Source organism: Myodes glareolus, chromosome 15, assembly GCF_982192425.1.
Source record: "Myodes glareolus chromosome 15, mMyoGla1.1, whole genome shotgun sequence".
In the NCBI taxonomy this organism is placed as follows: Eukaryota; Metazoa; Chordata; class Mammalia; order Rodentia; family Cricetidae; genus Myodes; species Myodes glareolus.
The window spans coordinates 44,950,528-44,965,873 of NC_142040.1; the positions used below are offsets into that span (position 1 = coordinate 44,950,528).

Below are 15,346 nucleotides of genomic sequence, written 5' to 3' on the forward strand. Positions count from 1 at the left end.
ATTTAATGATTTTATTTGTATGAGTTATTTTGCATGCATTTATGTACCATGTGTGAGTATGTGTGGTGCCTCAGAAGTCAGAAGGGCGCACTGGATCAAGACATGGAGGGCAGTAAGCAGCCACATTTAGGTGTTTAGTGCTGGGAATGAAACCCAGGTTCTTCGGAAGGGCAGGAGGAACCCTTTCTCCAACTCCCACTGAATTACCATTAAATGATACAAAATACCAAACCATTACCGATAGTCTAATACTGTTACTAGTAATATGTAGATATATTTTCCCTTTTAAACATTTATTTAGAGAAAGAGACAGACACAAGAGAGGGAGGAGGGAAGGATAGAGGAAGGGCTGGACATGGGTGCAGGTCAGAATACAACTTGCTAGAGGGCTCTTCATCCATTCAATGCCTTCTAAGCCATATCAGCTGAAAGAATCATTTAAAATAGTCATTACATCTAAAACTAACTCTTTCAGTAAAGAATCTGAATTCAAGGCTGAATGATAGGTTAACATAAGAAATGTTGTTTCTCTCTCAAAAAAAAAAAAATCAATGTGTTTAATAACTGACAGTTACAGAATCCATAAATGATTTTATTATTCCTCTGGTGAAATTTACACATCCTCAAGGTCCCGGATTAAGTCCTTTCTCCTGGCTTCCCGACAGCTGTGTTCTGTCTTCTGTCGGTTTATTTAGAAGAAAGTCAACTATCTGCAGGAGAACATCATCATCAAAGCCTTTCACATCGTTATCTTCCACGGTCTCATACAGAGGCTTACTCTGTGTCCCCCAGCAGATGTTTTTACGAGGGTTATTTTGATCAGCCTGTACAGTCAGTGCCAAAGTATTTAACTGGTAGCAGAAAAAAGAAAAATATTTTCCGTCTGTGATCACGGCCTGGGAGACAAAAGGTCGGGTAACATCTGCTTCGCTCCAGAATCCTGCAGAAGAAAGCAATGGGGAATTTACACATGTTGATATGTTTTATCAAAACAAAACACACTGGAGGGTAGCAAAGACCGCTGAAAATCCTGAGATCTTCAAGTTTCCCTGCTTTTGCCACTAACTCCACATTCTGTTTCTGTATTAATGGCTCCTTCCTTCCAGTGTCCCCAGACTTAGGATGCACTTTTTTCTAGAACTTCCACTTTCCACAGCTCCCAGCATTCACTTGGCTACTTAACATGCTTTACCTACATGAACCCTCCTGCATCTGATACTAACTTGATGGTCTTCAGTGTATTCGGAAAACTTCCCACACTGGCACCATATAAAATCCAGTATCCATTATCACCATTTATTTCAGCAAAGACAAATGCATACACAAGCTCTCACAATCCTCAGGAAGAATCTATCTTTCTGCGGTTCTAACACCATGCCCCTGGATAATCCAGTGCCTTCTGACTATTTTTAAAGAGGTTTAAGAATTGTTGTCACTACCTCTGGTGTCTCAGGTCATAAGGATCCAGGATGCCTCTATATCTTACCCACTCAAGTTTTCTGTCTGACTCTTGTTTTAGATGGACTGGGGTAATATATTTAAATGCTGCCAAAGTCAGGAATCAATATGACTTCTACACACACACACACACACACACACACACACACACATTTTATTCCTTAATGGAGAGATCTAACAAAGTTATTGCTCAAATGCGGTAGGTAATAGTTTTTCGTTTATGAGCATACAGTGCCATTGGAAGACATCACTCACCCTTCCTGACTATCCTAAGCCCACCCACCTCCTACCATCTTCCCTTCCTATTAAAGAAATGGAAGCCAATAAAGGAAGCATAAAAGTGAAATGCATTTCTACAAATGAACAAGGAGACTCTAGTAAGAACAATCTTTATTAATATTACTCCTGGGTTATTGTGCAGAATTTGTCTAGTTCACATTTCATACCTACAGGCTTGGCAGTAGAACCCAACATCTTGAACTGGACTCAGAAGAACTGGATATAGCTCATGCTAGAGAATCTGCTTAGTAGATATTAGTCCTTGGTTCAAACTCCAGCCCAGGAAGAAAAAGTCCTACATGGTATAGCTTCTACCTTCTGCCATGCTAGTGCACAGCATTCTCCATTCCCTTTCTTTACCGGCCTACAATCACCAGCCTCTCCCTTGTTCCTTGAGTGCTTCAAGTCTGTCCTCACTGCAAAGCCTTTTTGTGGTTATTCCTCTTATTTCAAAGTGTCTTCCCTAGATTCTGCATGACTAGCTCGTCACCATCCAGGTCTGTGTGAAAGTCATCTCTGGACATCTTCCCATAATGACCGTACTCACATCGATTGTGCCTCTTACCTCCCTTAGGACAGCCACCCAAGCATCATACTTATGCTGGCCTACTTTTCTCATAACATCACTACTCTAGAAAGAGTATGTCTCCAGAAGCTCTCCATTGCATTAAAAGCTCCAGGAGTTAGGTCTGTCTGTGATTCAACACTGCCTCCAAAGCTAATAGTGCTGCCATAGAAAGCATGCAAGGCCTGGAGAGGTGACTGTGGGAAATGTGCTGGAGATCCAGGTTCAATTCCTGGGACCCACATAAGGTGAAGACTACTCAGTCACAGAAAGTGGCCCTGTGACCTCCGCACGCATACCTTGGCCCACAGCCTCACTGAACACACTTGCACCTCCTGAGGGAGAACTTCCTCATCGAAATCTTGACTCCCCTACCATTTTCTTTCCTAACTCAAGAACTTTTCCAAGTGAGGAATCCTACAAAGACCTGTTGGCTCATCAGTAGTTTTTGCAATGTTTGTGAAAACCACTAAAAAATGTTTGTCTGCACAGGAAGAAATCACAGGAAAAGTTCAACAAGAATACTCATGTGTACCTGTACATTTTAAATGTAAAATGTATTTCATTATGGATTTTTAAATAACTACATTTTATATTAACATAAACTTTTCAAAATGTTCAGCTGAAGGTTGTGTCTTACCTAAAGAAAACAATCTATAATTCCATTCTCAGCAGGTTATACGTTCAAGAATGCAAACCACCATGACACTGATCTTACCTTGGTACACAGCTTGAGCGCCAGTCCAAGCGAAAAGACTTGCAAGGGCATTAGCTCTGAAAACAACTTCTACCTGCTCAGCTTGGTTCTGTTTTATCAGCTTTTCTCTATTTACATGGTCAGGTAACAGATGAAACTGGGTGTGGCCGTAACAGCGTGGATCCGCTGTTTTTGAACCTAAAGGAAACAATAGAAACACTTGAGATAAAATGCAAGTATGCAAAAGCTGGCAGCACATGTTTCCAGCACCCCTTCTTCTTGGAACACCCTGTGTCCAGTACTCAGACTACACAAGGGGAAAATGCCTTAAATACTTCCTCATTACCAATGACAGTAAAGTTACCTGAAAACAGTCCTCAACTTGCTCATTATCACTGAGCTTACCAGGGCACAAAATAAGCCAGAAGGATACATAAAAAAGGTACTTATAATTCTCCATTATTTAATTTGTCAGTCCTTGTTAGGAGCTACTCTTGCCATATCCCTCAGCACGGAAGCTTTATGAAGGTTCACGGGGTAAGTGCTTGCTGGGCAAGCCTAATGACTTGAGATGAATTGCTGGAGCCCACGCTGCAGAAGAACGCACTCCTCCATATGTGATCTGGGGTTCCCACCCACACTCCTATTATGTACACAAACTCACAATAAAAAACAACAACAACAAAAGGACTGCTTTACAATTAATGTAATAATATTTGTTCACTTAAAAGGTTTTTACACTACATTTCTAAGTAAGAAAAGTAAGTAGCTTATTGGGCAGAGTGCTTGCCTAGCATGCAGGAATCAGCTTTGATCCTCAACACACACAATATTGGCGTGGTGGCACACACCCTGCTCTAGCCTCGGTAATACGGATCCCAGGACAGGAGGATGTGCACAGTTTCAAAGCCATCTGTCACTCGTAAGGAGTGTTACGCTAGCCAGGAAAAGAGAGAGAAACAAAACCAGAGGATAAAAAAGGACAAAAGAAAAGCAAAAGGGGAAGGAGAGCCAAGGGAGAAAGGACTGGTGGTTCAGCTCTCATGAACTACTTCGATTTCATTCTTAAAGTGGTTTCAAAAAAATTCTCCAGTCACTAAGACCAAGTGATTGAGAAAGGATAATAAAGTGGCCTAGAGGACTAACACAATGCTTTCTTAAAGTCTTCCTTGGGTCATTTAGGAACTAATAAGTGTATGGAAGAGAGAAAATAATTCAAGGTGTGTTAGGATGGACATGAGGCCTACTAGGACTTGAACTCCTTACGTATGTAACTACCATGTGTAGAACAAGGATTCTTCAATAAAATGCTATACATGATCATAATGCTATACATGAGTCATAAAATACAAAATACAAACTACTTTTTCCACATAATAAAAAAGCCTAGAAAGTATAATAATATTTAAAGGTTTAATATTGCTAATTCAGCAGAGGCAACAAAATGTTCAAATGAAGAGCTACAGTTCTCTCCCACTGTCCTTCATGTTATTCATTCATAATTGTCATTCATAACCTTGAGGTTAGGAGCAATACTCCTCATTGCCAATCAAATGTCTTACTCCTCAGAATTAAATCTGTGCTGGGTGTGGTAATATACCTCCTACACTATGTGGGCAGAGGCTAGAGGCTTCCTGCCACAAATTCAAGACCAGCCACGGCCAACTGAGCTACAGAAATCTGTCTCCATCAAAAAACAACAATATAACAATTCGAAATTAAATTTCTACTAAAGTTAAAACATGTTCTTACTTTACAGATTTTTAAATATATTTATGGATCAATATATAAGGAGAAACTCACCAGTAAATATGGAGTTTTCATACTGCCGTTTGAATAGTGGAAGCTTGTCTGGTTTGCATTTCATAACAGGGATTTCTGCAGGAATGGAATAGTCCAATGGCACAAACTTAAAGAATAAGAAAACACAAAGTGAATTCAGAAACTATCCACTACATTTACAATTATCTTAGACTTAACATTTTTCCAATGGATTATTACTCACAAAAAGGTCTAATTATACAAGTTTACTGTCTGAATCAAATGCTAGGGTCTAGAAGTGTTTCAGACTTCACCAAACTCAGAGCGTCCGCAGGATGAGCATTCCTAATTTAAACTCTGAAATACTCTGCGTTTTGGAGGGTTTCAGACGACATTTTCAAAAGAGAAGTGCTCACCTAAACTAGTATCTACTGATGGGCCCAAAGTGGTCACATATAGGAAAAAATTTAAAATCCCACTATAATGCAAAATCATAAGTCGATTTTACCACATTGATGCCTTACATATTTAAAATTATCTGACCTTCATAGAACATACCATGCACAATCAGAAGGCTGAGAAAGATTTCCAGATGGGTTGCCATCATAAAACAATCATGGAAGGCAAGAGATCTACCCAAAATACTGCATCATATTCATCTGGTTACCTGACTGGCCTATAGCAATGCTTAGACCTGATGCCAACAGATACAAAACCTTACCTCCGGGAGCTGCTTAGATATTCGGATCTGGTTGTGTGGCTTATCATTTATTTGGTATCGTAAAGCATCAATACGACCTTTCCGATGGCCAGCAGGAATGCGTTCTTCACCTCGCTGCCAGTAGAAGTCAACAGGGCGCTTATAATCTATCAAAAGGTATTCAAAGTTTTCTTATTATTAAGAGAAAACTGGTAATTGACAAGCCATGTTAACAAACATGTTACGACTGGCATGTCTAAAATATATATACATATAAAAATTACAGTAATTTAAAAATCTGAGGTACATAATTTAACCATTATGTCTCAAGTGCAGCACACAAAACTTCATTATGCTAACAAGTTACTCAGTTAATAAAGATTCTCGAATGAACAGCGACACTACTCATCAGAACAAAGTGTGAACTATTCTATGAAGGACTAATTTCTCTTTTACAATTACTCTAAAGGGTACATAAAATTTCAATCACTGCCATTTCATACAAGAACTTTGCTCTGAACAAAGCTAAGCTGCCTAAGCCACCAATGGTAAGTAGTCAAGATACTGTGCTTTCCTAATATCACCCTTCCTTTATTAATGAGAAAGGGAAGTACCTCCTCCACCCCATCAGACACAAACAAAAACATTATACATTATTTTTCATGTCCACACTGCACAAACTGAAGTTTCTGTTTACTGGACCTAATCTTGATCCCCAAAACTGCCAGATATTGGGTCTTAAGACAGCAAACCAAACACGTGTCTTTTTACGTTTCATTTATAAAATGAATTCATGATATCTAATGTGTTGTGAGGATTAATCAGTAGGTATATATAAATTTAAGAAAATGTTAGGAATTTTAGCTAATATGTATTATTTAACCTTCACAATTCTATGACCAAACAGTATTACCCTAATTAAATTAGGCAAAGTAAGGGAGGCTGATCACCTATCTATGGTCACCCAGCTTTCCTGTGGAGGACTCAAAGGACCACCCCAAGCTGGTTCCACTCAAGAAATCTCTCATAAACTACTGGCTGGGCAGACACAAAACTGAGTCAAGGCACGGAAACGTGATGAACTTCACCTGACTCTAAACTTTAACAAGTAGTCTTGGCCGGGCAAGTCACGAGAAACTTGGGCTGCAAATACCAACGCACCGAGCGCTCCTCAACCAGCTGGGAAGCCTGGAATAGCAAGCAATCCTGCAGAAGCCAGCACCACACCGTCCCAGTCCTGGAAGGGAGGCGCAGGCTCACCTAGGGCGGCGGTGGTCAGGACAGGGTTGAGTGGGGCGAGCAGGTTCACCAGAGTCTCCACCAGCAGGTCCAGCACGGGAGAGGCTAGGGCCTGGCGGTGGTCAAAGGGCGGCCCGCGCCGGCGCCGCCGCAGGTAGACATGCTCCTGCAAGATGCAGTCGCACACCGCGGCGCGCAGGCCCGCCAAGTCGAGCGAGGGCCGGGACGGGGCAGGCGCGGGCGGCAAGCCCGAAAGGAACACCGTCTTGGTGAAGCCCTGGTACCAGCGATCGGCGTTCAGGGCGAAGGTCTGAGGATACACCATGTACTTCTTGAACTGCATCTTGGTGAGGATTCGGATCTTCTCGTCCACGGTCGGGGCCGCGTGCGCCGCCGCCTGCCAGCGCTGCACCCGCCGCAGCCGCGCCGCCTTGCTGTCGGCGGTCATGGAAGCCACGATCGGCGGGTACCGCGCCACGGGCGTCTCCGTGACCTCCGGTTCGCTCACCCTGGTGGCCGAGGCGGAGGCCTCAGCGGCGGCATGGAAGGACAATCCCCGGCGGGGCACCAATTTCCAGCACCTGGCCGCCGCCATCTTGGTCCGCGAGCCCGGAAGCCGAGGTCAACTTTCAGGAATTGTTCCTGTCCGCTTGCCGTAGGGTCCAATCGTTTCTTGGGGGCGGACGCTCAGTGGGTTGGTGCTGCCTTGCGTCGCTTAGTTTGCAGCCAATCAGCTTGCTCCGAAAGTTTATTCCATTCAGCTTGAGTATTTGTGCGCAAAAGAGCTGACTTGTGCCCGGTGTTTTTCACCTGTTACTCTGAAGAATGAAACAATTAAGAGGAGTCACTGCGAGTAGTTGTTTTAAGGACTCGTAACTTTCTCACCCTCAAAAATTTAGAAATATCCCCTAAAGAGAAACTTTAAATCCGTATAGTTCTTAGTTTCTTCATTTGTGTCTCCTGCCACCCGCCCCCGCGTTAGAATCAGAAAGTTACTTAAGGAAATAAATACAGCATCTCTTTAGTTATGGATGATAATGTTAAAAGTTGTGCCAGCATCACTTACCTGTGAACTTTAGGAAAAGAATTTTATGTATTCTTCTATGCTAATATATGATAATACAATTTATTTTGCAACGAGGAAATGTGTTTTTAATTTATCGGAGGGTGAGAAATACATGAAATAAATACTGCCAAATAATTTGGATGAATTTTACTCTGTACTAAAACCATTGTTCAGTATGAACTGATTCTTTACAATAAAGTTCTTGATGAAAGGATAACTTTATTTTTCAGTCGTCAACAACAAACCCATGTTCGAGAAATATCTCCGAAAAATAACCCAAATCATCCAAAGTCTAAGTTCATCTCAGACAACCCATTTCAGTGACTATTAAGAGCTAGGATAAGAGTGGTTTTGACTTATGAAAACAATCCTTGAGGATGTTCAAAACATTTTGTCTCTTAAAGGAATGTAGGCATATCGTTAAGTTTCGATTGATAATGCAGTTTATGAAGTTTTGGATCTACAAAACAGAAGTTTAGAAATGTAGCTAAGTTTCAATAATACCTCATGTGAGAAGTTCCTTACAGAATTGAAATATACATTTAACTTTAATGACAAAAGGAGGACATAATCTCAGCCTTCATGATCATTTTCAGCGCTCAACGAATAAAGGTGAGGTGCCTAATCACAATATAAATTGAACTACCATTTTGTGTAAAAAAATATTCTTTTAGAGTATCATGTAAAACCCAAATCATTTTATAAGTCCTCTTACAATTTCAGCACAGATTTTAGGTTCAAAAATCAGCTCTAGAGAAGAGTTAACATTAGAAGACAGATCTATTGGATTGTGTCATGTTTGTGTGTAGTAGTCAATCAAAATAATTAAAATGTATCTAAGTGAGGAGAGGCAGGAGAAGCCCTGCAATGGACAAAAGAACAAATTCAGGAGAAAGGACCAAATTCTAGCTATGGGAAAGAGGATGCTTCTTTTCTAATATCCAATTCTTTTATATTGCATACAAGGAAGCAGATATAAGGTCAAAAACTAAACAATGTGGGAAGGGCAAGCTTGATCCTGGATTCCAGGTTGACTGCCACTCACCTTGTTTTTTAATGAATATTTATGAGTGCAGTTCTATGTGCTATTGACCTGTCAGCTTATTTAGTGAATCTAAAAGACTGCATTCTTAAAAAGGAGACAGAATAAAATCATAGTACATAATGTTGTGATTTATTAGAAGGGGTTAGGTGCCATGGGAAAAAATACAGTGGAAAAATTAAATATTAGTATAGAATAAGGTGTGGGGAAGTGTTTGCAAAGCAAAGGGCATGACCAGAGTACTACTCTTTGTAAAGATGCTATTTGAGCAATGGCCGGAGTAAGAAATGAGGGAGTCAGGTAAATATTGGAGAGGCAGGTCCCAAGAGAAGATATAAACAAACAAAAAGCAAAACAAAAACAAACAAAAGCATTAAAGAAAAAAAGAGAAATGGGCACAGAGATTCTAAAATAGGAGCATAGCCTGAAAACCCAACAAATGGGAAAGCCACATGAACTGAAAAACCAAAACAAAATAGACAATGAGTGTAAAAGAGTTCCAGACCATAGCACAACTGACTCCATGATAGAAGTTCCAATCAGGCCATAAAATTCAGCACATAGAAAGTACTACCTCCCAAAATGAAAACAAAAGACCTACTCCACAAAATTCTATAGTTCTGTGAAAGTCTCTGTACCAGTCTTCCTTTTATGCTTCTGTAATTCTCCTTCTAAATAAAATTGTTCTTGTGAACTGAAACATGTCACCCAGAACAAGGCTTTTGTGCTTAAAATGTCACCGTGAGAAAGTCTCAGTGCTATAGCGAGATCCTGAACACCCTTTGTAGTCACCATCTGGTAAGTAAAGATTTTCTATTGGCTTAAATCCATGTCTGAGTAATCTCATATGACCACCCCACAACAATGGGAAAGTAATAGAAACTGGGGAGAGAGAAAAAAAAAAGAGTCAGATATAAAGGCTTCGAGACACAATTGCTTGTATTTTTAGGATTCTGACTAGAACTCTGAGAAGCTTGAACTTCTGAGTTCAAGCTTGAGAAGTTGAACTCAAATGCCATAATGCAAGTTAGATTTAATTTTTAAAAAAAATACCTAAAGTTTACATGTTGCATTGTTTCAATTTTATAGCATTCTTGATATGTCAAAAATGATGAAACTGGTAAGGTAATAATTGATGCGTGGCAGACATTAGGGTGGGAGGAAAATGGTTAAGAATGTAAAAGACAATATGATAAACATTATGTCAGCTGTGTTCTCTGTTTTGATTGTATCAGTGTCCCAGTGCTGTTATTGTAGTACAATTTTGAAAGCTGTTGTCATCACAGGAAATTAGGTAAAGGCGCATAAAACTGTACTATTTCTATATTCTGTACTTTACTTGAAATTTTAATTAGGAAGTTTGAGGAGCTGTTGTACTTAGAGGACCAAGGGTAAAGCCCCATGGGAAAGTAGGTGCTTCATGAATGAGGCCTCAGGTTCAATAACCAGCAACACACACACACACACACACACACACACACACACACACACAGCCGCTAACCCCGACAACATAAGTTTGATCCCAGAATCCACATTGTAGAAGGAGCGATCCAATTCCTGCATGTTGTCTTCTTACCTACACTCATGACACACATGCAAATGGAATATATTTTTAAAAGACTAAAAATTAATAATGACCTTATGAGGAAAATGCTACTTTTCACGTAAAAGGCTTTGGAGTTACTGGACCCACAGAGGTCACAACCTCAGTGATGCTACATGAAAGGGCAGTTTTCATGTTTTCTGGGTCAGTTATTCCAAAACATTTTACATTGAAATTACATGTTTTATTTAATTACTGTTCTTTGCTTTCTCCTTTGTATTCCAGTGCTGTAATATACAGAAATACATCCTTTTAGTTTTATGTGTGTAGAAAAGTTGTTTCTAAAGTTGGAGTCATATTATCTTTTATTTGTAATATATGCACTGTACACGCACTGGCATGGACCATTAGTTTGTATCATTTAAGTTGAGAATGTGCCCCAAATGCCCTCAAGGTTTAATTGACATCTTTGACTCTTTGGGAAAGTGGTGGAACTTTTAGGATGTGGGGTTTAAAAGAAAGAATTAAGGTGGTAATAAAAAGGATGTTGGGATTCTGTTCTTTCTTGTTTTCTGGTCCCATCACGAGATAGACTTTATCAGTGCTTCCATCATGATGCATAGCTTCAACCCAGGCCCTAAATCAATGGGAGAATATTCCTTTGAAATAAAAACAGAATTAAACATGCCACAAATAGTATTTTCAGTTGTCAAAAACATCTAAATCACTTCTTTTGATTTCCACACTATATTTATTCTGTGACTTTTCCACCTTGTATTTTCACATTCTTCTAGATGAACATTCTTATTAATTCTATTTTTAAATTCCTAAATATTATAAGCAGTACTAAAACTATTCCAGTTCCTGGGATCTTCCTTTTTGTGGACCAGTCCCTCAAGAGAGGGGTTTAAGTATTGTATTATGTGGTCTCTTAAATTTGCAGCACACTGCCAGCAATTTGTGCATCTACCACAGTATATAGATCGCACACATTTGCATATTCTTAACAGCAATACTAGCAGGTTTTGGAAGGCACAGGGTATTAGGGCTGAGGATGAAACTCAGTGTCAGAGCGCTGACCTGGCATCCATACCTGGCATCCGGAAAGTCCCAAGTCTGGTCCACCATATGTACACTATACATCTATAGCCAAACTGAATAGATTATATGATCCTTTCATTTTATTTATCAGATTGCGATCTAGACTTAATGTTTATACTGTCCCATATTTGTTGGTAATTTACAATTTTTTGCTCCATTTTGTTTTTCAAGACAAGGTGTTTCTGTGAAACAGCTCTGGCTGTTCTGGAAATGACTCTGGAGACCAGTCTGGCATCAAACTCACAGGAATCAACCTGCCTCTGACTCCCAAGTGCTGGGAATAAAGGTATGCACTGCCACTGCCCAGATAATTGATGAGTTTTGATTACGTGAATAAACTTCACCTTTTATTGGATCTTTTCTTTGAAATTCTTTTCTTATTATTAATATCAATTTTCTTACACTCAGATAAACACAAGGATTGCAGAAACTTTTTTGATCTGCAGTTCATTTTTGACTTATTTAAGTCATTTGCTACGCCAGAATTTTAGACACTCAAAATAGATACCATTTGGGACTTCTAGCCTCCTATCTTTCAGAGGAAGACCCACATATTTTGAAAATGAATCAGTCATTCTTGTAAGGAGAAAGAGTAAGCACACATCAATTGGTTATCAGCCAATTGATTATCAGCCCTGAAGACATATACATACAAGTAGCATTGCACAGATTGTTTAGGTTGTATTCATGTATTTAGAAATATGTGTGTGTCTCTCTGTATGTGCCTGTACATGTATAATATGTACACACATACATAGAACAACAATTAAAAAGAGACCATGAATTTGAAAGAGAGCAAAATGAAGTACATGAGAATATTTGAAAAGAAGAAAGAGAGGGATAAATGCTATAATCTCAAAAAATAATATATCTATTTTAAAAAGAAACATTACAGAGTTCCCAAAGAAATATCAGCACCCAGTAATGTAGGATACAATTTAGAAGTATGCCTATCATTGTACATCTGAAAGGATATACTAGATACTTGTCCTAAATTAACTGAGAATTGTCTTTGGATTGACAGAGGGTTCTTTACTGATCAATATGGATGCAATTAATGACTCAGGGATTAAGAATATAAAATAAAAGGCAGAGGTACAGAATGGGTGAAAAATGAACATGCATTATTTTACTGAACTGTGTATAACTCAACATCAATTATATGCAACTATTCCATAAATGTAGGTCTCAATTTTGCTTTGGTATAGTTTTTGTCATGAAAATGCTTCTTCCAGCTGTCTGCGATGACCGCACTGCCTCTGATTAGCAGTATATGCTACTAGAACTGGTTTTGGAAGAACAATAAACATTTTCCTGGCTCCGTTCTAAATTTTATACTTATATACCCTAATCCAACTCCTCTTTAGCCAATGTGTTATAAGTCAATGATGTCACACTATATAATGAGAGTCATTCAAATTTGCAACTCTCCTCTAGTTTAAAGGCACCCTGATCAATTGTCTTGTATTTTTAGTAATTTCCTATCTTAGTAGCTATCCCCCCACACACACACACACACTTTTACCTTTCTCATGAAAGTGTATCAAATGCTTATTTGGCTGAATAGTCTTAAAAGCCACAATGCCCATAAGAAATGTTCTTTTTGAATGCCCATTGATCTATTACTATTAACTATTAGTAAAGGTTTTCCAATCATCTATAGAATAGATATCTAGATAGAATAGATAGATGATGATTGTTACTATGGTCTGAATGTAGACTGTCCCCTGTAGGGTCACAATTGTTTTCCTGCTTTTCCCAGCTAGTGGCCTTCTGTGGGAACTTGTAAAACATTTTAGGTAAGCGGGTAAGCTAATAGACATGGAGTTTAGCAACAAGCCATACAAGGCCTAGCCTACCCCAGATTCTGGTCTGAGTACTCTGCTCTCTGTTTCGCCAGGATATGAGGAAACCATATAAGCTTTTGACATTGTCTTTTTTTCCAGTGAACCTTTAAGCTTTAAGCCCAGGACAAGTCCTTCCTATTTAGGTTCCTTCATGTTTGATTACAAAGATGAAAAAGTAAACTAACACCATTGAAAACTTTGGGAATTAGATCTTGGAGCCTGAGAATAAATTCAACCATTTTTCTCCTATTATTGATTTTTTTTCAATTAGAATATGAGGAAGTAATAGTAAAATGTAGGATAGGTGATAATTATACCAGTGTTCCTATTTTCAGCTACCTAATTTTGGTTTCTTAGATTATAAGTTGGTTACAGGAGATTTTTATAAAGATTAATAGCTTCGCTATTTTCATCTTTTTTCTTAGCTGTGTTCAGGCATCTGCCCTCTTAGGAACACTCTTAGGCAACTGAAACACATTATGATTAGCATGAGCTAGCAAGAGTATTCTCACCACACTAATGACAGTCTAAATGGTAAAAAATGGACATTTGACTATAATTTGGCTAAGGAAAGCTGAAAGGAAATTTTTCTTGTGGATTTTGGAAGAGTTTTTCCCTTGATGAACAACACATCTCACCTTTTTAGCAAGAACAGTTATTGGTGCCATACATTTCCATGCTTAAAAGGCTCAAAATTCTTCCTTTAAAGTAAAGTTATGAGTAGAACTATCACAAGCATACCAAGAATGAATAATGAAGAGATGATCATCCCCCACCTTTGATTTTCCTGGAACTCCCTCCCCCGTTAAGTCAACACATCTGGTGCAGAAGGGTCAAACACACACAGGAGATACAGGAATTTATTGTTAATGCAAACAGAACTCTTAACCTGCAAGGCATATTTTTTCCTGTTTAGTCTCACACTTTGTGTATGTACTATGGTTTCCAATTTGGGGTTTTATACAATTCCTGTGTGAGCATGGTGAGTGTCTATGTGTCTCTGAATTTCTTGTAAATTTTCTTTGGCTCTTTTCCTCGTTTGATTGTTTTGTAACATTCTTATTTCTTTGGGTTTCGTTTATCTTTTTAAAAGTTTTTTTTTCACTAGTAGCTTTTAGATGTTTGTTTTCTAAGGAGAGAGATCCATATGGAAGGTAAAGTGGGGTAGGAACTCGGAGGAGTATGGAGGGAAACAGACTCCTACAGAATATATTGTATTTTAAAATATCTATTTTCAGTTAAGGAAAAGAAATAAAACAGAGCACGGGCTGCTCTTTCAGAAGCCCTTGATTTGAGTCCTAGCACCTACATGGTGACTCACAATCATCTATAACTCTAGTCCCAGAAGATTCAACAGTGTCAAGTGGTCTCCCCTGGAAACTGGGCATGCGTGAAGGCAAAACATCTACATAAAATAAAAATTTTTGGAAATCTTTTTAAAAAATAAAAATTTAAAATAAAATCCCATAATAGTGCATTTTAATAAAGCATGATTGACTATGTCTACTCATAGTGTAGTAATAGGCTCCAGGAGTCCAGGTGTATGGTCCTTCATTAAATGTTAGACAAGGCAGTCTCCCTGAACTCATGTGTTCTATGAATAATTTATATGCCTCCTCCCTAGTCAGGCATTTTAGGGGACCCCAGTGAATTTCATATTCTCTTTTGGATAGAAGACTAGATTTCAAATGATTTAAATGTTCCATCATCAAAGTTATTACTCTTAAAGCATCGGGTTATATATTTTTCTATTGCTCTGTCATTGAAATATTTGAGGTCTGAAATATAACTTATTTAAAATTCATACATATATTTCCAGTGTTCCTTCAACTTACACAACATAGTGTTCCCTAACTCATGCACATGGCAGTAATCTGTTATATTTAGAACATATGGCTGCATTTGATATATCAAATGTCTTTGGCAAATGAAGTCATCCCAGTTTTATGGAAACTTGTCTGCAATATGACATAGGGGAAAAACAATGATTTTCCTCTCATTATTCATTATATTTCCTTTAAGTTCACATCAATATAACTTGGCCTAAG

The 15,346-nt window shown here is 38.7% G+C and overlaps 1 protein-coding gene across 1 annotated transcript; it reads right to left on the minus strand.

Annotated features, from left to right (window-relative positions):
- Positions 1 to 571: 571 nt before the first annotated feature.
- On the minus strand, positions 572 to 7,318 carry Mrps30 (mitochondrial ribosomal protein S30). Its single transcript, XM_048443062.3, has 5 exons — positions 6,721 to 7,318; positions 5,482 to 5,627; positions 4,803 to 4,908; positions 3,021 to 3,197; positions 572 to 940 (listed from the first exon to the last, which is right to left on the minus strand). Exons 1-5 carry the CDS (start codon positions 7,292 to 7,294, stop codon positions 624 to 626), a joined length of 1,320 nt encoding a protein of 439 aa, XP_048299019.3. The 5' UTR covers positions 7,295 to 7,318; the 3' UTR covers positions 572 to 623.
- Between the last annotated feature and the right edge of the window lie 8,028 nt (positions 7,319 to 15,346).

Coding starts and splice junctions, on each gene's coding strand:
- Mrps30 (XM_048443062.3), bottom strand. CDS start 7,294: ATGGCGGCGGCCAGGTGCTGGAAATTGGTGCCCCGCCGGGGATTGTCC. Junction 4,909..5,481: donor TATCTAAGCAGCTCCCGGAG/GTAAGGTTTTGT, acceptor TTATTCTTTAAG/TTTGTGCCATTGGACTATTC. Junction 3,198..4,802: donor TGAAAACTCCATATTTACTG/GTGAGTTTCTCC, acceptor TGTTTCCTTTAG/GTTCAAAAACAGCGGATCCA.